Consider the following 23,290-nt stretch of genomic DNA (forward strand, 5'->3'; position numbering starts at 1 on the left):
TTGATGGGCTTATTAGTAGATGGCATGTCTGTGAAAAGAATCTCTGTGGTGAGGGATATGTCAACAGAAACTTCCAAAACCAAATAGCAAAAAGATAATAAAAGACAGAAATAAAACAGAACAACATATACAAGAACTGTGGAGCAATTCAAAAATATATAACATATGCATAATGGGGATGCCAGAAGAAGAAAATGAAACGATAGAAATATTTGAAGCAATAATGACTGAGAAATCCCTCAAATAAATGTCAGACAGCAAATCATAGATCCAGCAAGCTCAGAGAACTTGGCAGGATAAATGCAAAACAAAACAACAACAAGCAAAACCCCACAAAATACACCTAGGTATATCATATTCATATTGCAGGGAACAGAAAAAGAGTAAATCTTGAGAGAAGAAAAAGGGAAAAATATCTTACCTATAGAGAAGCAAATTTAAAAATTATGTCTGACATCTTAGAAGTCATGCAAAGGAAAGGAGAGTAAAATAAAATTTTTAAAGTTTTTTTAAAAATGCACACCAACCTAGAATTTTGTATTTATGAAATTATCCTTCAAAAGTGAAGGAGATATAAAATTTTTCTCAGACAAACAACAAAAATAGTGAGTATTCATTGCCAGTAGAACTGCTTGCAAGAAATCAAAAGTTTTCAGAAAGAAATAAAATGATGTAGCTCAAAGACTTGAATCTGTATAAAGGAACAGTGTAAGAGAATAGCAAAGGTAAAAAGATGCTCCACAGGATGAACATAAAGGATACTACATATTAAAATTCGTGGTATGCAGCTAAAGTAGTGCTGAGAGTGAAATTTATAACACTGAGTTATACATTAGCAAAAAGAAAAATCTCAAATCAATAATCTAAGCACTCCATCTCAAAAAACCACAAAAGGGACCAAGATAAACACAAAGCAAACAGAAGGAAGGAAATATTAAAGTTGTGAGCAAAACTCAATGGAACTGAAAAAAGTACAATTTACATTAGTACACCGAAGGGATACATGCACCACAAAGTTTATAGAAGCATTATCTACAATAGCCAAATTACAGCGAGAGCCCAAGAGTTCAACGACTAATGAGTGTAAAAGGTAGATATATATATATATAGATATATATATATATCTACAATGGAATATTACTTAGCCATCAAAAGGAATGGAATGAACTCTTGCCTTTGGCAATGACTTGGATGGAGCTAGAGAGTATTATGCTAAGTGATATCAGTGAATCAGAGAAAGACAAATACCATATGATTTCACTCATATGTGGAACTTCAGAAAAAAATAGATAAGCATAGGGGAAGGGAAAAAAGAGAGAGGCAAGAAAACCATAAGAGACTTTTAAGGATAGAGAAAAAACAGGGTTGATGGAGGGAGATGGGTGGGGAGGATGGGCTAAATGGGTGATAGCTATTAAGGAGGGCACTTGGGATGAGAACTGGGATTTATATGTAAGTGATGAATCACTAAATTTTACACCTGAAACCAAATTAACCATATGTGTTAACTAATTAGAATTTAAGGTAAAAATTGAATTTAAAAAGACACAAAAGAATATTACTCAGCCATAAAAAAGAGTGAAACTTGCCATTTCCAACAACACAGATAGAGCTAGAGAGTATTATGCTAAGTGAGAGAAGTCAGTCAAAGAAAGACAAATACGGGGCACCTGGGTGGCTCAGTGAGTTAAAGCCTCTGCCTTCAGCTTGGGTTGTGATCCTGGGGTCCTGGGATTGAGCCCCGCATCAGTCTCTCTGCTCAGTGGGGAAACTGCTTCCTCCTCTCTCTCTGCCTGCCGCTCTGCCTACTTGTGATCTTTGTCAAATAAATAAATTTTTAAAAAAAGAAAGACAAATACTATATGATTTCACTAATATGTGGAATTTAAGAAGCAAAACAAATGAGGAGAGAGAGAGAAAGAAACCAAGAAATGAACTCTTAACTATAGAGAATAAACCCATTGTTACCAGAAGGGAGGCGGGTTGGGGGATGAGTTAACTAGGTGATAGAGATTAAGGAATGCACTTGTAATGAGCACTGGGTATTGTATGGGAGTATTGAATCATTATATTGTACACCTGTAACTAATATTACACTCTATGTAAACTGGGATTTGAATAAAAATTTTAAAATAACCCCAAAAATAAAATAATTAAACATAACTTTAACAAAATAGGTACAAGAACTATTAGAGGAAATCTAAAAAACTCTGAAGAAATGAAATACTTAAGTAAATTGAGAGGTTTTCTATGTACATAGATTGACTCAGTATTGTTAGTATGTCACTTCTTCACAACTTGATCTATAAATTTAATGGAAACACAATAATAATCCCTCAAGTTATTTTGTGGATATTGACAAACTGATTCAAAGTTTATATAAAATAGCAACAATATAGAATAGCCAATGAAATATCAAAAGAGAAAAGTCAGAAGACTGACACTGCCAAACTTCAAAACTTAGCATAAGCTACACCAATCAACACAACGTGGTATTGGCAAAAGTATAAAAAAATAAGTGGTAGAGAAGAATGGGGAGACTAGAAGTAGATGTACAAAAATATAGTCAACTTATCTTTGACAAAAGTATGTGGCAAGTGAATGGAAAAATAAATAATTTGTTCTTGAAGTAAAATTGGCTTACAATGTTATATCAGCTTTAGGTGTACAACATATTAACTTATAATTCTATACATTCCTCAGTGATCACCCACATAAGTGTAGTGATTGATTACATACACACACACACACACACCTACATATATGTTATATATAATATATATATTAATTATTAAATTATATATATAATTAATATATATAATATATATATATTTATTTATATAATATATATAATTATATTAATTATAATATATATAATATATTAATTATATATATAACATATATATATGTTATATATAATAGTAGTATAGTTGCTGGATCAAAAGATAGTTCGACTTTTAACTTTTTGAGGACCCCCCATTTTCCAGAGAGACTGCACAAGTTTGTATTCCCTTCAACAGTGTGAAAGTGTTCCCCTTTGTCACATCCTTGCTAACAGCTGTTGTTTCTTATGTTATTAATTTTAACTATTCTGACAGGTTGTGTGGTAGTATCTCATCATAGTTATGATTTGTATTTCCCTGATGACTGATGTTGAACATCTTTTCATGTGTTTTCATGTGTTAGCCATCTAGATGTCTTCTTTGGAAAAATATCTATCCATGTCTTCTGCCCATTTCTTAACTGGATTATTTATTTTTGAGGTTGTTGAGTTTGAAGGTTCTTTACAGATTTGCGATGCTATCAGTTATGTCATTTGCTAATATCTTCTCCCATTCCTTAGGTCGTCTCTTAGTTTTGGTGATTGTTTCCTTCATTTCTCAGAAGGTTGTTGTTGTTGTTGTTTTTTAATCTGGATGAAGTCCCAATATTTCATTTTTGTTTTTGTTTCCCTTGCCTCCAGAGATGTGTTTAGCAAGAAGTTGTTGTGGCCAAGGTCAAAGAGGTTACTTTCAGTGTTTTCCTCCAGGATTTTGATTATTTCCTGTTTCACAATTGGGTTTTTCATCCATTTTGAATTTATTTCTGTGTTTGGTAAAAGAATGAGGTCCAGTTTCATTCTTTTGCATGTTGCTGTCCAGTTTTCTCAACACTATTTGTTGAAGAGATTGTCTTTTTTACATTGGATAGTTTTTTGTACATTGACAAAGATTAGTTAATCATATAGTCATGGGTCCATTTCTGGGATGTCTATTCTGTTCCACTGATCTATATATCTGTTTTTGTTCCAGTAGCCTACTGTGTTGGTGACTACAGCTTTGTAATATAGCTTGAAGTCCAGAATTGTGATGCCTTCAACTTTGCTTTTCTTTTTCAACATTGCTTTGGCTATTTGGGGTCTTTTGTGGGTCCACACAAATTTGAGAATTGTTTGTTCTAGCTTCTGTGAAAAATCCTGGAGATGATTGGTTTAAATACATGGATTGCTTTGAATAGTATAGAAATTTCAACAATATTTGTTCTCCCATTCCATGAGCATAGACTATCATTCTATTTCTTTGTGTCCTCTTCAATTACTTTCATTAGTGTTCTACACTTTTCAGAAGAAAGATACTTTATCTCTTTAGTTAGGTTTATTCCTGGTATCTTATGGTTTTTGGTGCAACTGTAAATGGGATTGATTCTTTGATTTCTCTTCCAGTTGCTTCATTACTGGTGTATGATAATGCAACTGATTTCTGACCTTGATTTTATATCCTGTTTTACATCCTGTTTATATCCCATTCATTTTCCTGAATTCATATTTCTGTTCTTATAATTTTTTGGTGGTGTCTTTTGGGTTTTCTTCATAGCATATCATGTCATCTGTGAATATTGAACATTTATTTGACTTTTTCCTTGCAGATTTAATGCCTTTAGTTTCATTTTGTTGTCTAATTGCTAAGGCTAGAGCTTCCAGTTCTATGTTAAGTAACAATGGTGAGAGTGGACATCCCTGTCTTATTCTTGACCATAAAGGAAAATCTCTCAGTTTTTGCCTAATGAAATTGACATTAGCTGTGGGTCTTTCACACATAACCTTTATGATGTTGAAGTATGTTGTGCTGTGCTGAGGGACATTATGAGAGTGGATACTGTATTTTGTCAAATGCTTTTCCTGAATCTAAAGAGAAGAACATATGGTTCTTATCCTTTCTTTTATTAATATGGTGTATCATATTGATTGATTTGTGAATATTGAATGAACCTTGTAGCCCAGGAATAAATCCCACTTGATTGTGGTGAATAATTCTTTAAATGTACTGTTGGATTCAATTTCCTAGTATCTTGTTGAAAATTTTTGCAACCATGTTCATCAGGGATGTTGGCCTGTGATTCTCCTTTTTAGTGAGATCTTTTGGAATCTAAGTAATGCTGGCTTCGTAGAATGAGTTTGGAAGTTTTCTGTCCATTTCTATTTTTCAGAAGTTTGAGAAGAATAGGTATTAAGTCTTCTTTAAATATCTGATAGATGATATAGTGAAAAGAAGGGCCATATGTACCCCAATGTTCATAGCAGCAATGGCCACAATTGCCAAACTATGGAAAGAGCCAAAATGCCCTTCAACAGATGAATGGATAAAGAAGATGTGGTCCATATATACAATGGGATATTACTCAGCCATCAGAAAGGATGCATATCCAACTTTTGCATCAACATGGATGGGACTGAAGGGGATTATGCTGAGTGAAATAAGTCAAAGAGAAGGTCAATTATCATATAGTTTCACTTACTTGTAGAATGTAAGGAATAACATGGACGACATTAGGAGAGGGAAAAGTGAATTGGGGGAAACCTGAGGGGGAGATAAAACATGAGAGACTGTGGACTCTGCGAAACAAACAGAGGGTTTTGGAGGGCACAGGGTTGGGGGTTAGGTGAGCCTGGTAGTGGATATTAAGGAGGGCACATATTGCACGGAGCAGTGGGTGTGGTGCATAAACAATGAATCTTGGAACATGAAAAAATAAAAAAACAAGATGTTTTAAAAAGTAAAAGAATTTTCTCTTTCTTTTCTCCTGTTCTTGGTGTAAAGAAATGCAACTGATCTCTGCATTGATTTTATATCCTGACACTTTACTGAATTCCTGTACAAGTTCTAGCAGTTTTGGAGTGGAATCGCTTGGGCATTCCACATATAGTATCATATCATCTGCAAAGAGTGATAGTTTGACTTCTTTGCTGATTTGGATGCCTTTAATTTCTTTTTGTTGTCTAATTGCTGAGGCTAGGACTTCTAGTACTTTGTTGAATAGCAGTGGTGATAAACGACATCCCTGCCGTGTTCCTGACCTTAGCAGAAAAGCTTTCAGTTTTTCTCCATTGAGAATGATATTTGCAGTGGGTTTTTCATAGATGGCTTTGATGATATTGAGGTATGTGCCCTCTATGCCTACACTTTGAAGAGTTTTGATCAGGAAGGGATGCTGTACTTTGTCAAATGCTTTTTCAACATCTATAGAGAGTATCATATGATTCTTGTTCCTTCTTTTATTAATGTATTGTATCACATTGATTGATTTGCGGATGTTGAACCAATCTTGTAGCCCTGGAATAAATCCCACTTTGTCATGGGTGAATAAATCTTTATATGTACTGTCGGATCCTATTGGCTAGTATTTTGGTGAGAATTTTCGTCTCTGTGTTCATCAAGGATATTGGTCTGTAATTCTCTTTTTTGATGGGATTCTTGTCTGGTTTTGGGATCAAGGTGATGCTGGCCTCATAAATTAAGTTTGGAAGTTTTCCCTCCATTTCTATTTTTTGGAAGAGTTTCAGGAGAATAGGAATTAATTCTTCTTTTTTTATTTATTTTATTTTATTTTTTAAATTTAATTAATTTATTTATTTTATTTATTTATTTTTAGCATCACGGTATTCATTATTTTTTCACCACACCCAGTGCTCCATGCAATCTGTGCCCTCTATAATACCCACCACCTGGTACCCCAACCTCCCACCCCCCCGCCACTTTAAACCCCTCAGATTGTTTTTCAGAGTCCATAGTCTCTCATGGTTCACCTCCCCTTCCAATTTCCCCCAACTCCCTTCTCTCTATCTCCCCATGTCCTTCATGCTGTTTGTTATGCTCCACAAGTAAGTGAAACTATATGATAATTGACTCTCTCTGCTTGACTTATTTCACTCAGCATAATCTCTTCCAGTCCTGTCCATGTTGCTACAAAAGTTGGGTATTCATACTTTCTGATGGAGGCATAATACTCCATAGTGTATATGGACCACATCTTCCTTATCCACTCGTCCGTTGAAGGGCATCTTGGTTCTTTCCACAGTTTGGCGACCGTAGCCATTGCTGCTATAAACATTGGGGTACAGATTCTTCTTTAAATGTTTGGTAGAATTCCCCTGGAAAGCCATCTGTCCATGGGCTTTTGTGTGGTTGGAGATTTTTGATGACTTTTTCAATCTCCTTACTGGCTATGGGTCTGTTCACGTTTTCTATTTCTTCCTGGTTCAGTTGTGGTAGTTTATGTCTATGCTGCCTAATGCAGTCTACACATTTAATGCAATTCCTATCAAAATCCCATCCATTTTTTTCAAAGAAATAGAACAAATAATCCTAAAATTTATATGGAACCAGAAAAGACCTCAAATAGCCAAAGGATATTGAAGAAGAAAGCCAAAGTGGGTGGCATCACAATTCCAGACTTCAAGCTCTATTACAAAGCTGTCATCATCAAGACAGTATGGTATTGGCACAAAAACAGACACATAGATCAATGGAACAAAATAAAGAGCCCAGAAATAGACCCTCAACTCTATGGTCAACTAATCTTCAACCAAGCAGGAAAGAATGCCCAACAGAAAAAAGACAGCCTCTACAACAAATGGTATTGGGAGAATTGGACAGCCACATGCAGAAAAATGAAATTGGACCATTTCCTTACACCACACACGAAAATAGACTCAAAATGGATGAAGGACCTCAATGTGAGAAAGGAATCCATCAAAATCCTTGAGGAGAACACAGGCAGCAACCTCTTCAACTTTAGCTGCAGCAGCTTCTTCCTAGGAAAATCTCCATAGGCAAAGGAAGCAAGGGCAAAAAGGAACTATTGGGATTTCATCAAGATCAAAAGCTTTTGCACAGCGAAGGAAAAAGTTCACAAAACCAAAAGACAACTGACAGAATGGGAGAGGATGTTTGCAAAGGACATATCAGATAAAGGGCTAGTATCCAAAATCTATAAAGAACTGATCAAAGTCAAACCCAAAGAATAAATAATCCAATCAAGAAATGGGCAGAGGACATGAACAGACATTTCTGCAAAGAAGACATCCAGATGGCCAACAGACACATGAAAAAGTGTTCCACATCACTGGGCATCAGGAGATACAAATCAAAACCACAGTGAACTACCACCTCACACCAGTCAGAATGGCTTAAATTAACAAGTCAGGAAATGACAGATGCTGGCAAGGATGCGGAGAAAGGAGAACTCTCCTACACTGTTGGTGGGTATGTAAGCTGGTGCAACCACGCTGGAAAACAGCATGGAGGTTCCTCAAAAAGTTGAAAATAGAGCTACCCTATGACCCAGCAATTACACTACTGGGTATTTACCCTAAAGATACAAACGTAGTGATCTGAAGGGTCATGTGCACCCAAATGTTTATAGCAGCAATGTCCACAATAGCCAAACTATGGAAAGAACCTAGATGTCCATCAACAGATGAATGGATAAAGAAGAAGTGGTGTATATATATACAATGGAATACTATGCAGTCATCAAAAGAAATTAAATCTTGCCATTTGCGATGATGTGGATGGAACTAGAGGATATTATGCTTAGTGAAATAAGTCAATCAGAGAAAGACTACTATCATATGATCTCCCTGATATGAGGAAGTAGAGATGCAATGTGGGGTGTTTGGGGGGTAGGAAAAGAATAAATGAAACAAGGTGGATCAAGAGGGAGACAAACCATAAGAGACCCTTAATCTCACAAAACAAACTGAGGGTTCCTGGGGGGAAGGGGGTCGGGAGAGGGTGGTGGGGTTATGGACATTGGAGAAGGTATGTTCTATGGTGAGTGCTGTGAAGTGTGTAAACCTGCCTATTCACAGACCTGTACCACTGGGGATAATAATACATTACATGTTTATAAAAAAATTAAAAAATTTAAAAAAATATTTTAAAGTTAAAAAAATAAAATAAAATGAGTCTTCTTGTTTTTTTTTATCCAATATTTCTTAGTTTGGGTTTTTTTTATTTGTTTCTTAAATTCCACATATAAGTGTAATCACATGTTTACTTGTCTTTCCCTGTGGGATTTATTTCACTTAGAATAATGCCATGTAGGTCTATCCATGTTGTCTCAACTGGCAAGACATTCTCTCTACACACACACACACACACACACATTACACACTACTTTAAACGTTCATACATTAGCATTTGTAAATAATACTCTAATATACAAAGGAATGCATATATCTTTTCAAATTAGTGTTTTCGTTTTCTTTGTGTATATATCCTGTTGTAGAATTCTTGATCACATGGTATTTCAAATTTTTAAGTTATTGAGGAAACTCTATATTATTTTCCATAGTTGTTGCACCAATTTACATTCTCACCAACAGAACACCAAGGTTGCCTTTTTCCCCTCATCCTCAGTAACACTTGTTATTGCTTGAGTTTTTGATAATATCCATTCTTGCTGGTGTGTGGTGATATCTCACTGTGGTTTTGATTTTTATTTTCCTGTTGCTGAGTGATGTTGATTATCTTTTCTTTTTTTAAGTTATTTAAATTTTAATTTTAATTAAAGTGCAGTAAATTTACAATGTTAGATTAGTTTCAGGTGTACAATTTAGTGATTCAATGATTGTATACATTACTCAGTGCTCATGGTAAGTGTACTTCATCATCCCCATCAACTACTTCACTCATCTGCACAACTACCACCCTTCTGGTAACCATCAGTTTTTTCTCTATATTTAAGGGTCTGTTTCTTGGTTTGTCTCTCTCTCTTTTCCCCTTTGTTCCTTTTTTGTTTATTTCTTAAATTTCATGTATGACTGATCATATGTTATTTGTCTTTTCCTGATGTATTTCACTTAAGCATCATGCTCTTCACCTCCATCCATGCTATGACAAATGGCAAGATTTCACTCCTTTTTTTTTAAGATTTTATGTATTTATTTGACAGAGAGAAATCACAAGTAGATGGAGAGATAGGCAGAGAGAGAGAGGGAAGCAGGCTCCCTGCTGAGCAGAAAGCCCAATACGGGACTCGATCCCAGGACCCTGAGATCATGACCTGAGCCAAAGGCAGTGGCTTAACCCACTGAGCCACCCAAGTGCCCCAAGATTTCACTCTTTTTTAACAGCTGAATAACATTCCATCTATATGTATATACACATTTTCTTGATCCATTCATCTAGTAATGAACACTTGGGCTGCTTCCAGTTTGGCTATTGTAAATAATACCGCAAAAAAGGTAGGAGTGCATATATCCTTTCTAATTATTATTTTTATATTCTTTGGGTAAATATCCAGTAATGCAATTACTGGATTGTAGGGCAGTTTTATTTTTTTCATTTATTTATTTTCAGAATAACAGTATCATTATTTTTTCACCACACCCAGTGCTCCATGCAATCCGTGCCCTCTATAATACCCACCACCTGGTACCCCGACCTCCCACCCCCCTGCCACTTCAAACCCCTCAGATTGTTTTTCAGAGTCCATAGTCTCTCATGGTTCACCTCCACTTCCAATTTACACCAACCCCCTTCTCTCTAACTCCCCATGTCCTCCATGCTTTTTGTTATGCTCCACAAATAAGTGAAACTATATGATAATTGACTCTCTCTGCTTGACTTATTTCACTCAGCACAATCTCTTCCAGTCCCGTCCATGTTGCTACAAAAGTTGGGTATTCATTCTTTCTGATGGAGGCATAATACTCCATAGTGTATATGGACCACATCTTCCTTATCCATTCCTCCATTGAAGGGCATCTTGTTTTTTTCCCACAGTTTGGCGACCGTGGCCATTGCTGCTATAAACATTGGGGTACAGATGGCCGTTCTTTTCACGACATCTGTATCTTTGGGGTAAATACCCAGGAGTGCAATGGCAGGGTCATAGGGAAGTTCTATTTTTAATTTCTTGAGGAATATCCGCACTGTTCTCCAAAGAGGCTGCACCAACTTGCATTCCCACCAACAGTGTAAGAGGGTTCCCCTTTCTCCACATCCTCTCCAACACATGTTGTTTCCTGTCTTGCTAATTTTGGCCATTCTAACTGGTGTAAGGTGGTATCTCAATGTAGTTTTAATTTGAATCTCCTTGATGGCTAGTGATGATGAACATTTTTTCATGTGTCTGATAGCCATTTGTATGTCTTTGGAGAAGTGTCTGTTCATATCTTCTTCCCATCTTTTGATATGTTTGCCTGTTTCATGTGTGTTGAGTTTGAGGAGTTCATTATAGATCCTGGATATCAACCTTTTGTCTGTACTGTCATTTGCAGAGATCTTCTCCCATTCCGTGGGTTGCCTCTTTGTTTTCTTGACTGTTTCCTTTGCTGTGCAGAAGCTTTTGATTTTGATGAAGTCCCAAAAGTTCATTTTCACTTTTGTTTCCTTTGCCTTTGGAGGCATATCTTGAAAGAAGTTGCTGTGGCTGATATCGAAGAGATTACTGTCTGTTTTCTCCTCTAGGATTCTGATGGATTCCTGTCTCACGTTGAGGTCTTTTATCCATTTTGAGCTTATCTTTGTGTATGGTGAAAGAGAATGGTCGAGTTTCATTCTTCTGCATATAGCTGTCCAGTTTTCCCCACACCATTTATTGAAGAGACTGTCTTTTTTCCACTGTATATTTTTTCCTGTTTTGTCGAAGATTAATTGACCATAGAGTTGAGAGCCCATATCTGGGCTCTCTCCTCTGTTCCACTGCTCTATGTGTCTGTTTTTATGCCAGAACCATGCTGTCCTGGTGATCACCTAGCCTGTTCTGTTGATCTATGTGTTTGTCTTTGTGCCAGTACCATATTTTATTGATTACTACAGCTTTATGATATAACTTGAAATATGGAATTGTGACCCCTGCAAATTTGTCTTTCTTAAACTTTTTTTATTTTTTATTTTTTTTTAAGATTTTTATTTATTTGACAGAGAGACAGAGAGAAATCACAAGTAGGCAGAGAGACAGGCAGAGAGGGGAAGCAGGATCCCAGCCAAGCAGACAGCCCAATGTGGGACTCATTCCCAGGACCTTGAGATCATGACCTGAGCTGAAGGCAGAGGCTGAACCCACTGATCCACCCAGGTGCCCCAACTTTGTCTTTCTTTTTTGAGATAGTTTTGCTATTCAGTGTCATGTTTCCATACAAGATTTATGATTGTTTTTCCTCGTTCTATGAAGCCTGTTGTTGGTATTTTGATAGGGATTCATTAAATCTGCAGAGTGCTTTGGGTAGTATACACATTTTTTAAAGATTTATTTATTTATTTTAGATAGAAATAGAGAGCATGGGGGGAGGGGCAGAAGGAGAGGGAGAAAGATAATCTCAAAAGACTTCTCACTGATTGTGCAGCTTGACACAGGGCTTGATCTCATGACCCTGAGATCATGACCTGAGCCCAAATCAAGAGACTGATACTTAATCAACTGAGCCACCCAGGCACCTGTGATAATATGGGCATTTTAGCAATATTTCTTCTTCCAGTAAATGAGCATGGGGTATCTTTCCATTTGTTTGTGTCATTTTCAATGTCTTTCGTCAGTATTTTATAGTTTACACACCATAGATCTTTTACCTCCTTCGTTAAGTTTATTCATAGGTGTTTCATTATCTTTGGTGTGGTTGTAAATGGGATTCCACAGGGATTATTTTCTTAATTTCTCTTTCTGTTGTTTCATTATTAGTGTATAGAAGTGCAATACATTTCTGTTCATTGAGTTTTGTATCCTGCAAACTTACTAAATGTGTTTATCAGTTCTAGTAATTTTTGGTGAATTCTTTGGGGCTTTGAATATATAGTATTATGTCACTGCAGATAGTGAAATTTTTACTTCTTCCTTACCAATGTAGTTGTTTTTATTCCTTTTCTTTTTGTCTGATTGCTATGGTTATGACTTCAAATAGTGTGTTGGAGAAAAAAGGGGGTGAGAGTGGATATCCTTGTCTTCCTCCTGATCCTAGGAGAAAAGCTCTCAGTTTTTCCCCATTTTGTATGATTTAGCTGTGGATTTTTCATATTTGGTCTTTATTATATGAAGGTATTCTCTCTCTAAATCTAATGTAATATATATATATATGTATATATATACATATATATATGTATATATATATAATGCTTGGCTGTTTTATGTTTTCAAATGCTTTTCCCACATCTAATGAAATTGTCATATGATTTTTACCCTTTCTCTTATTGATGTAATGTATCACATTATTTGATTTGTGATTACTGAAGTACTCTTGCATCCTGGGAATAAATCCCACTTAATTGTGGTAAATGATTTTTAAGGTATTGTTGGATTCAATTTACCAAAACTTTGTTGAGGCTTTTTGCATCTAAACTCAGAGATATTGGCCTGTATTTCCCTTTTTTGTAGAATCTTTATCTGGTTTTGATATCAGGGTAATGCAGGCCTCATAGAATGAATTTGGAAATTTTTCTTCCTCTTCTATTCTTTGGAATAGTTTGAGAATAATAAGTATTAACTGTTCTTTAAATGTCTGGTAGAATTCACCCGGGAAACCTTCTGGTTAAGAACTTTTCTTTTTTCGGACTTATTTGATTACTGAATCAATTTCATTGCTGGTAATCAGTCTTTTTAAATTTTCTGTTTCTTCTTGATTCAATTTTGGGAGATTATATGTTTCTAGGAATTTATGCATTTCTTCTATATTATCCAATTTGTTGGTATATAATTTTTCATAATATTCTGTTAAAATCCTTTGTATTTCTGTGGTATTGACCAATTGTTCTCCTGTTCCATTTCTGATTTTGTTTGATTAAATCCACTCACTCTATGTTTTTTTAAATGAGTTTGGCTAAAGTTTTATCAATTCTGTTAATTTTTACAAATATCCAGTTCCTGGTTTGGTTATTGGTTCCCTTGTTTTAGCTTATGTTTTATTTCTTTATGATCTACCTTTATTATTTCCTTCTTTCTGTTGGTTTGGGTTCTGTTTGTTAATTTTTTCTGTCTCCTTTAGATGTGAGGTTTTGTTGTTTATTTAAGATTTTTCTTGCTTCTTCTTTTTTTAAAGATTTTTAAAAAAAATTTAGCCAAGAGCATTTAGCAAGAGCTGGGCAGGGGCGGAGGGAGAAGCAGACTCCCTGCTGAGCAGGGAGCCTGATGCGGAGCTCAATCTCAGGACTCTGAGATCATGACCTGAGCTGAAGGCAGACACTTAACAGACTGAGCCACCCAGGCGCCCCTAGATTTTTCTTGCTTCTTGAGGTAGGCATGTATTGCTATAAAATTCCCTCTTAGAACAGCATTTGCTGCATCCCAGAGATTTTATAACTTTGTGTTTCATTTTCATTTGTCTCCATGTTGCTTTTTAATTTTCCCTTTGATTTTGTGGTTGACCCATTTATTGTTTAGTAACATGTTATTTAACTCCCACGTGTTTGTGCTACTTCAAGATTTTTTCCTTATGATTGATTTTTAGTTTCAAAGTGCTATGGTCAGAAAATTTCCACGGAATGATTTTGATCTTTTTGAATTTATTGAGACTTATTTTGTGCCCAGATATATGATCTGTTATGAAGAATATTCCCTGTGCACTTAAAAAGCATGTGTATGCTGCTGTTTCAGGATGAAATTATCTGAATATAGCTATTAAGTCTATTTAGGGCAATGTGTCATTCAAACCCAACATTTCCTTGTTGCTTTTCTGGTTCAATGATCTATCTTATGGGGATGTTAATGTCTCAAACTATTATTGTATTACTAGTGATTTGTCCCTTATTATTGTTATTAACTGCTCAAAGAATTTGGGTACTCTCATTTTGGGTGCATAAATATTCAGTTGTATTATCCTCCTATTGGAATGTGCCAGCAGTGATTATATAGTGTTCATCTTTGTCTCTTTTTAAACTTTTTGTTTCAAGGTCTATTTTGTCATATGTAAGTATTGCTACCAGATCTTTCTTTTCATGGGAATTTGCATGATAAATAATTATCCAACCCTTAAATTTTAAACTTCATGTGTTTTTAGGTCTGAAATAATTATCTCATAGGAAGTATATAGATGGGCCTTGGTGTGCATTTGTTTGTTTGTTTGTTTGTTTTAATCTAGTCCATCAATGTTTGTCATTTGAGTGGAGCATTTAGCCAATTAAATTCCAAGTAATTATTGATAGATATGTATATTTTGCCAGTTTTTCAATTTTTATAAGGTTGTTTTGTACTTTTTCTCCATCCCTTTCTTTTCTTGCTCTCTTCTCTCATGATTACTTGGCTTACTTTATTTTATTTTCTTAAAGATTTCTTTATCTCAATAGATGCAGAAAAAGCATTTCATAAAATACAGCATCTTCTCCTGATAAAACCCTCTACCATGTAGGGATAAAGGGAACATTCCTCAAAATCATAAAAGCCATATATAAAATACCCACAGTGACTATCATCCTCAATGGGGAAAAAATGACAACTTCACCCCTAAGGTAAGGAAGAAGACACAGATGTCCACAATCCCACTATTGTTCAACATAGTACTAGAGCTCTTAGCCTCATGTCTTGAGCTGCTTTCAAGATTTTCTCTTTATCTCTGAAATTTGCAAGCTTCACTATTATATGCTGCGATGTTGACCTATTTTTATTGATTTTGAGGGGGGTTCTCTGTGCCTCCTGGACTTGAATACTTGTTTCCTTTCCAAGATTAGGGATGTTCTCAGGTACAATTTGTTCAGGTAAAACTTCTGCCCCTTCTGTCTTTCCTCATTTTCTGGGACCCCTATTATTCTAATGTTATTGCCCTTTATGGTGTCACTGATGTCTCAAATCATCCCCTCTTGATCCAATAGTTGTTTTTCTCTCTTTTCCTCAGTTTTCTTTTTCTCCATCATTTTGTCTTCTATATCACTGACTCTTCTTCCTCATTTACCCTAGTAGTTAGAGCCTCCATTTTTTTTTTCGCCTCTCAGTGAAAGCATTTTTACTTTCAGCCTGATAAGATTTTATTTCTTTTATATCAGTAGCAGTAAGGGATTCTCTAGAATCTTTTATGCTTTTTTCAAGCCCATCTTGTATCTTTATAAAGGTTATTCTGAATTCCAGTTCTGAAATCTTACTTATATCCATACTGATTAAATCTGTGGCAGGAAGTACTACATCTACTTGTTCCTTTTCTTTTGAAATTCTGCTTCTAGTCATTTGGTCAGGAAAGAAAGGGAAAGAAAGCTGAGGGTTTTGGGGGGGGAGGGGGTAGCAGGGTGATGTTTATTAAGAAGGGCACATGTAATGAGCACGAGGTGTTATATGCAAATAATGAATCATTGAACACTATATCAAAAACTAACGATGTACTATATGTTGGCTAAGTGAACATAACAAAAATTTTTTAAAATAAAATAAATAAAATAATTTGGGGAAAAAGGAAACAAAACAAACAAACAAACAAAACCAGCAGAATCAGCAGTAATAGTATCAAGAACAACAAGAATATCTTCAGAAAGTGATTCTGGTGTATGGTATGCACTCTCTGCTCTTGTATTTTGGCTGATCTTTCCTAATGGTCCTTCTCTACAGAATTCCTACTTCCTTGTAGTAGAGAGTGTTTTGGCCTTTAAGTAGTTATGCTTTGATTTGTTTGTGAAGATAAGTTGGAAGCTGATGTTTTTGAGCTTTCTTTAATAAGTAGACTTGGTAGATATGGGGATTTTTCTTGGTCTCCTGAGGAAGAGATCTGCTGTGCTGGCTCACAGTCTGACTGGCCCTCTTAAAGATGCTCCTGCCAGGTCAGGGTGTTTGGGTTTAGTGTAGGAGTGTCTGGGCCTCCACTAGAGGCACTGTGTTTCTCTCTGGAGTCCGACTTTGCTGGTGGGTGAGAGGAGGGAGGGGGGTGGAAGAGGTAGATAGAATAAGGCATCACCTCTCCCTCTTGTCCCTGGGGAGTGGAACTGGCAGCCGCTGCTCAGGAGGCCCTCTTAAAAAAGCAAGCAGTCTCCTGTGACCCAGGACCTCCTCAGTTCCCTTTCCTGACCTGTCTGGATCTGGGTCATTGGTATAACCAGAGCCACAGATCTCCTGTATTTTATCTCTGGCCAGTGGCTGAAATTCAAACCTTAAAATTTTAAAGGGCCTGCTGATGTGTGTGCCCAGCACCATCCTGTCCTTGAAAAGCCATCACCCCGTGTGTGTGCAGAGGCTAGAGTTTATTGTATCACTCAACAAAAAGCTGGGGCCATGTTATCAGCCATCTGCACTTGATTCAGTCCCCTACTCCCCTTAGACCCAGAAAAGCCATTGCAGAGGCTTGAATCTATTGTGGCAGCAGCAAAAAATAGAAGCAAGGTTATCTACATTCTACTCTAGTCTCTGTGATCTGCTCAGTAAGTCCCCCAAAAAGCAACTATTTGGCGCATGCACAGAAGCTTAAACCTAATGTGGCTCACACTAAAAGTTAAGAGGTTTTCTCCCCTCTCTGCTCCCCTCTGACCCTGCTGTTGAGCCCCCCTCAAGGTTCCTTAGCTGTCACTTTGTCTTTAGAGAGCACAGATATGCTCCTCCAAATACCCTTTTAGGAAGGGGAGCAGTCTTTCCCTGAGCTTCCCAGGGATCCACTCGCCATGGCTTATTGTTTGGTCACAAACTGCTATAATCTTTCCAACTTTCTCCCTCTTCCTGACTTAACTTCATGAACTCAGCTTCCTCCTCTTCCCATCCATGCAGTATCCCAATTCCCCAATTCAGAGCTCTCAACCTCACTTCTGCCAAATTCTTTCACTCCAACTGTATATAATGTTTCTATACTCCTCCAGTCCTCTTCTTGGTTGTTCAGCATAGTTGGAGGTTGATCTAGTTGTATTCCAAGGATGAGGCAAATTCAGAGTACCCTACTACACTGCCACCTTGGAACTCTGACCAAAGCCAATTCTATTTTTTTAAAATTAATAGATATAGAGAACAGATTGGTGTTTGCCAGATGCAGTGGTGAGGGGGGGAGTTGGAAGATGGGAGAAATGAGTAAAGGTGGTCAAAAAGTAAAAATAAATAAGAATTTGAAAATCAATAAAATAATAAGTGAGTATGTTGAAAAGATCAGTGAAATTGACAAACATCTAGTAAGAATGGCAAAGAAAAAAGAAAGAAGACAGAAGTTAGTAATATTAGGAATGAGCCAAGGGATATTTCTACAGAATTTGCAGACAGAAAAAGGATAAAAGAAAATATATCAAACAAATCTATATGGACAAATTGAGAACTTAGACGAGATGGATCAATTCCTGGAAAAGTACAAATTATCACAACTTACCCAATATGAAATAGATTATTTGATTAGCCTTATAACTATTAAGGAAATTGAATTCATCCTTATGCCTCCATCCATCAGAAAGGATGAATACCTAACTTTTGTATCAACATGGACAGACTGGAAGAGATTATGCTGAATGAAATAACTCAAGCAGAGAGAGTCAATTATCATATGGTCTCGCTTATTTGTGGAGCATAAGGAATAACATGGAGGACATGGGGCGATGGAGAGGAGAAGGGAGTTGGGGGAAATTGGATTCTGGAACACTGAAAAGAAATTAAAAAATAAATAATTTTTTTAAATTGCCCCTCAAAAAGAAATCTACAGGTGCCCAAACCTACAGTTAACATCACACTTAATAGTAAAATACAGAATGATTTCCCCCTGAGATAAAGAACAAAACAAGATGTCCACTTTGACCACCTTTATTCAATTTATACTAGAAGTTCTAGCTAATGCAATGAAACAAGAAAGGGAAATAAAAGTAACATACAATTGCCTATGTTGACAATTCTAAGGAAACTACAAAAACAGTCCTATAACTGATGAGTGAATTTAACAAAGTCTCTGGATACAAGATCAACATACAAAAATCAGTTGTGCGTTTACATAGTAAAAATGAACATATTGAAACTGAAATTAAATATATAATACTATTTTCAATTACTGAAAAAAATAAGGTAAATCTAACAAAATATGTATAGGGCTTTTTTGCTAAAAATTACAAAACATTGATGAAAGAAATCAAAGAAGTTTTAAATAAATGGAAAGACATCTATGCTCATGGATTGGAAGTCTCAACACAGTAAAACTGAAATGCCTCCAGGGGCGCCTGGGTGGCTCAGTGGGTTAAGCCACTGCCTTTGGCTCAGGTCATGATCTCAGGGTCCTGGGATCGAGCCCCACATCAGGCTCTCTGCTCAGCAGGGAGCCTGCTTCCTCCTCTCTCTCTGCCTGCCTCTCTGCCTGCTTGTGATCGCTCTGTCAAATAAATAAATAAAATTTTTTAAAAAGCTGAAATGCCTCCAAATATGCAGGTTTAACATAATTCTTATAAAAGTCTCAACAATATTTTTTGGTTGATGTAGACCAGAAAACTCTAAGATTTATATGGAAAGGAAATATTCTACTATAATTAAAATTACTCTGGGGGTGGGGAGAATGAAATGGAAGAAATCCACCTACCTAATTTCAAGACTTATATAGCTACAGTAATCAAGAATATGTGGTATTTGCAGGAAGATACATATACAGATTGGTGAAACAGATTAATGAACCCAGAAATAGCTATGGACAGTTTAGTTGATTTTTGACAAAGATGCAAAAGCAATTCAATGGACAAAGTCTTTTCAAAAAATGTTTCTGGAACACTTTGATATCTATAGAAAACAGAAATGAACTTTGATCTAAATCTCACACCTTATACAAAAATGAATTTAAAATGGATCATAGATTTAAATGTAAAAAGTAAAAACTATAAAAAATTTAAAAGAAAAGATAGGGAATAATCTTCAGGACCTAGGGCTTGGTGAAATATTTTTAGAAATGACACTAAAAGCACAATACATAAAAGAAAAGAAGAAATAGCTTGGACTTCATCAAAATTAAAATCCCCCCTTTTTTTTTCTGCAAAAGACCCAGATGAGGAAAGTAAAAGCTATAGACTGGGAGAATATATTTGCAAAACCACATATCTGACAACAACTCATATCTAGAATATATAAAGAACTCTTAAAACACATTTTATTTATTTTTAAATTTAATCTAATTTTTTCAGTGTTCCAAGATTCATTGTTTATGCACCATACCCAGTGCTCCATGCAATAGATGTGCCCTCCGTAATACCCACCACCAGGCTCACCCATCCCTCCACCCCCTCCTTTCCAAAACCCTCAGTTTGTTTCTCAGAGTCCACAGTCTCTCATGCTTCAAAATTCATGAAGAAATATTTCACTGAAGAGAGTATATGGAAGCACATAAAAAATTTTTCAACAACTAGCCTTTGGGAAATCAAATTAAGAACTCAGTGATCTATCACTGCATGCACACATAAGAACAGCGAATTTTCTAATTACTGAGAATACCAGATGTTAGCAAGAATGCCAAGAAACTGGATTTTTTATACATTGATGGTAAAAATGTAAAATGGTACTATTTTTCTGGAAACGATTTGACAGCTTTTTTTTTTTTAAAATAAAACTAAACGTGTAATTACCATAGGTCCGAGCATTTGCCTTCTTTAGCATTTGCATTCTAGAGACATGAAAACTTTTATCTGCATAAAAACCTGCTCATGACTGACTGTTCATAAAAGCTTTAAGGGCCCCAACATGAAAACAACCCAAGTTCCCTTTGATGAATGAATGATTAGACAAACATTGCAAATAAATGGAAAAATAGTACATAAATAATCAGGGAATACAATTTAACAATAAAAAGGAATGGACTGCTGATAAATGCAACTTGAAAAAATCTTCAGAAAATTATGCTGAGTGAAAAAAGCCTGCCTCAATGGAATATTAATCAACCATCAGAAAGGATGAATACACACCATTTGCATCCACATGGATGGAACTGGAGGGGATTATGTAAAGTGAAATTAGTCAAGCAAAGAAAGACAATTATCATATGGTTTTACACATATATGGAACATAAGCAATAACTCAGAGGACTTATGGGGAAGGGAGGAAAATCCAAAGGGGACAAAATTAGAGAGGGAGATGAACCATGAGAGATTATGGACCCCAGGTTGTTTCTGCTGGTTTCAGAGGGGAGGAGTGTGGGGGGAGGGGGTAACAGGGTGATGGGTGAGTACTGGGTGTTATACTTAACTAATGAATCATTGAACACTATATCAAAAACTAATTATGTACGGTACAGTGGCTAACTGAACATAATAAAAAAAGCCAACTTTAAAAAAATCACTTGCTGTATGACTCCATAAATGGAGTATATAATATTTTCTAAATGACACAATTATAGAAGTGGAAAAGAGTTGAATGGTTGCCAAGGGCTGGAAATGATAGATAAAAGAGGGAGAAAAATCATGTGGTAAAGGAATATAGAAGTGTACATACATACTGTGCAATATTTATTTCCTGTTTTAATTTTAATTATTGTGATATAATTATGCAAAACATAAATAGAAGAAAACTGAGTGAAGGAGATCTACCTTTGAAACTTCTGTGCCTTTAAAAATATTTTAATATGAAACTTTTTAGAAATTGGTTCTGAATCCAAGGAAATTTGAAATACCCAAGTAACCATTAAAGAATCAAAGTTAATAAAGTTATATTTTCACCTTCGAAGCAAGATTGGATATGGGATATGAACTGTAGTTATAGGTATATGTCTGGTGCCACTAGGAAAAGAATCAATTTGTGTTTTGTTTGAAAGATTTGGTGGGTTATTTCTACTGAAAACAAAACAAAATAAAAATTATATATTTTTAACTAATTAAAAAAGACAATCATTTATTTAAGAGAAACACTTTCTAAAAAGTTAACATTGTTATTTAATTATCATTTATCAAAAAATTAAATACATTTGTTAAATTTCCTCTAAAGGTTATCCTGTTTGAATTTTGTTTGCTTCATAAGCATAAACATCTGCTTATAAATTTTTATTAGTCATTTATATTGGACATTTTGATAGATTATACTATATAAAATTAATAAAATGATCAATCTCAAAAAAGAAAAAGGAGTCTAAAAGTAGTGTTCTGCAATGGACTGCATGTTGCTTTAAAGTCTGAGTATTTAGATAAATGTCATCTTTCTGCTAATAATATATTTAAAAGTAAAAGCATAATTATCTTAAATTTTTGCTTACTGACTAATAATTAAATGTTATTTTAGGTACCTATTTAGTTTTAATAATATTTTATGCAGCATCCATTTGTTGTTCTAATGGCCAGAACTCCTAAAGATTCTATGTTTACAAAAATTCATTTTGTATTTTTCTTATAAGACTTGGATTGGGAATCGAAGAAGGAAATATCGTTTAATGGGGATTGAAGTTCCGCCTCCAAGAGGAGGCCCTGCTGATTTCTCTGAGCAGCCTGAGTCTGGTTCTTTGTCTGCACTCACATCAGGAGAGGAAGCTGGTCCTGAAGTAGGAGAGGATAATGAAAGAAATGATGAAGTATCCATCTGTTTGTCTGAAGGAAGCTCTCAAGGTATTTCATATGCTGCACTTCCTAATAATAGCTTTTGTAAATTTGTTGGATTTTAACTTGCTCTCAGCTAATTGCATTCCACATTTAAAGTCTTCAAAACTTTTGTTTTAACATTTGAAAAGAAATTGATTTATTTTGACTATATATTGTTTAAAGATTTTATTTATTTATTTGACAGAGAGGAAGAGATCACAAGTAGGCAGAGAGGCAGGCAGAGAGAGGGGGAAGCAAGTTCCCTGTTGAGCAGAGAGCCTGATGCGGGGCTCGATCCCAGGACACTGGGATCATGACCTGAGCGGAAGGCAGAGGCTTAACCCACTGAGCAACGCAGGCGCCCCTTGATTATATATTTATATGTACACACTTACATAATGAAATGATTACTACAGTCAAACTAATTAATACCTCCATTCCTCACATAGTTACCATTTATGTTTATGGTGAGAGCACCTGAAATCTACTCTCTTAGCAAATTTCTAGTATGCAGTATTGAATTGTTTATTGTAATAATCATGCTGTACATTAAATCTCTGGACTTATCCATCCTATGTAATTGCAAATTTGTATCCTTTGGCCAAATTCCCCCATTTCCTGACCTCCCCACCATGGTAACTGTAATTCTGTTCTCTGCTTCTCTTTGGCTTTCTAAGAGTCCACGTATAAGTGAGATTGTGCAGTATTTTTAGTTCTGTGCCTGGCTTATTTACTCTAACATGATGTCCTCCAGGTTCATCCATGCATTGAGAATGACAAGATCTCATTTATTTAAGACTGAATAAATTCCCCTGTGTGTGTGTGTATGTGTTTATATGTATATATTATATATTCATATATATAATTCATATATATATATTTCTCAATTTATCCATTCATCTGTCAACAGATTCTTAGGTTGCTTCCATATTTTGGGTAATATAAATAATGTTTCAAGAAATGTGAGAGCACAGATATCTCTTTGAGGTACTAATTGTATTTCTTTTGTTTATATATCCAGAAGAGTGATTACTGGATCACATGGTCATTGTATCTTTAGGTTTTTGAGGAACCCCCATACTGTTTTTCATAATGGCTGTGCCAATTTGCATTTAGACCAATGGTGTACA

At 35.6% G+C, this 23,290-nt stretch overlaps 1 protein-coding gene across 1 annotated transcript in view; it reads left to right on the forward strand.

The window, feature by feature from the left end:
- The window catches only part of HDX (highly divergent homeobox), a gene marked incomplete at its 3' end in the record, with an annotated part of 216,621 nt that extends 194,378 nt beyond the window's left edge, over positions 1-22,243 (forward strand). Inside the window, exon 6 of the mRNA XM_082716515.1 lies at positions 21,980-22,243. Within this exon, the coding sequence (XP_082572641.1) occupies positions 21,980-22,243 (264 nt within the window). The remainder of the gene's footprint in view (positions 1-21,979) is intronic.
- Positions 22,244-23,290: the final 1,047 nt, after the last annotated feature.

This window comes from Mustela nivalis (assembly GCF_964662115.1).
Source record: "Mustela nivalis genome assembly, chromosome: X".
In the NCBI taxonomy this organism is placed as follows: Eukaryota; Metazoa; Chordata; class Mammalia; order Carnivora; family Mustelidae; genus Mustela; species Mustela nivalis.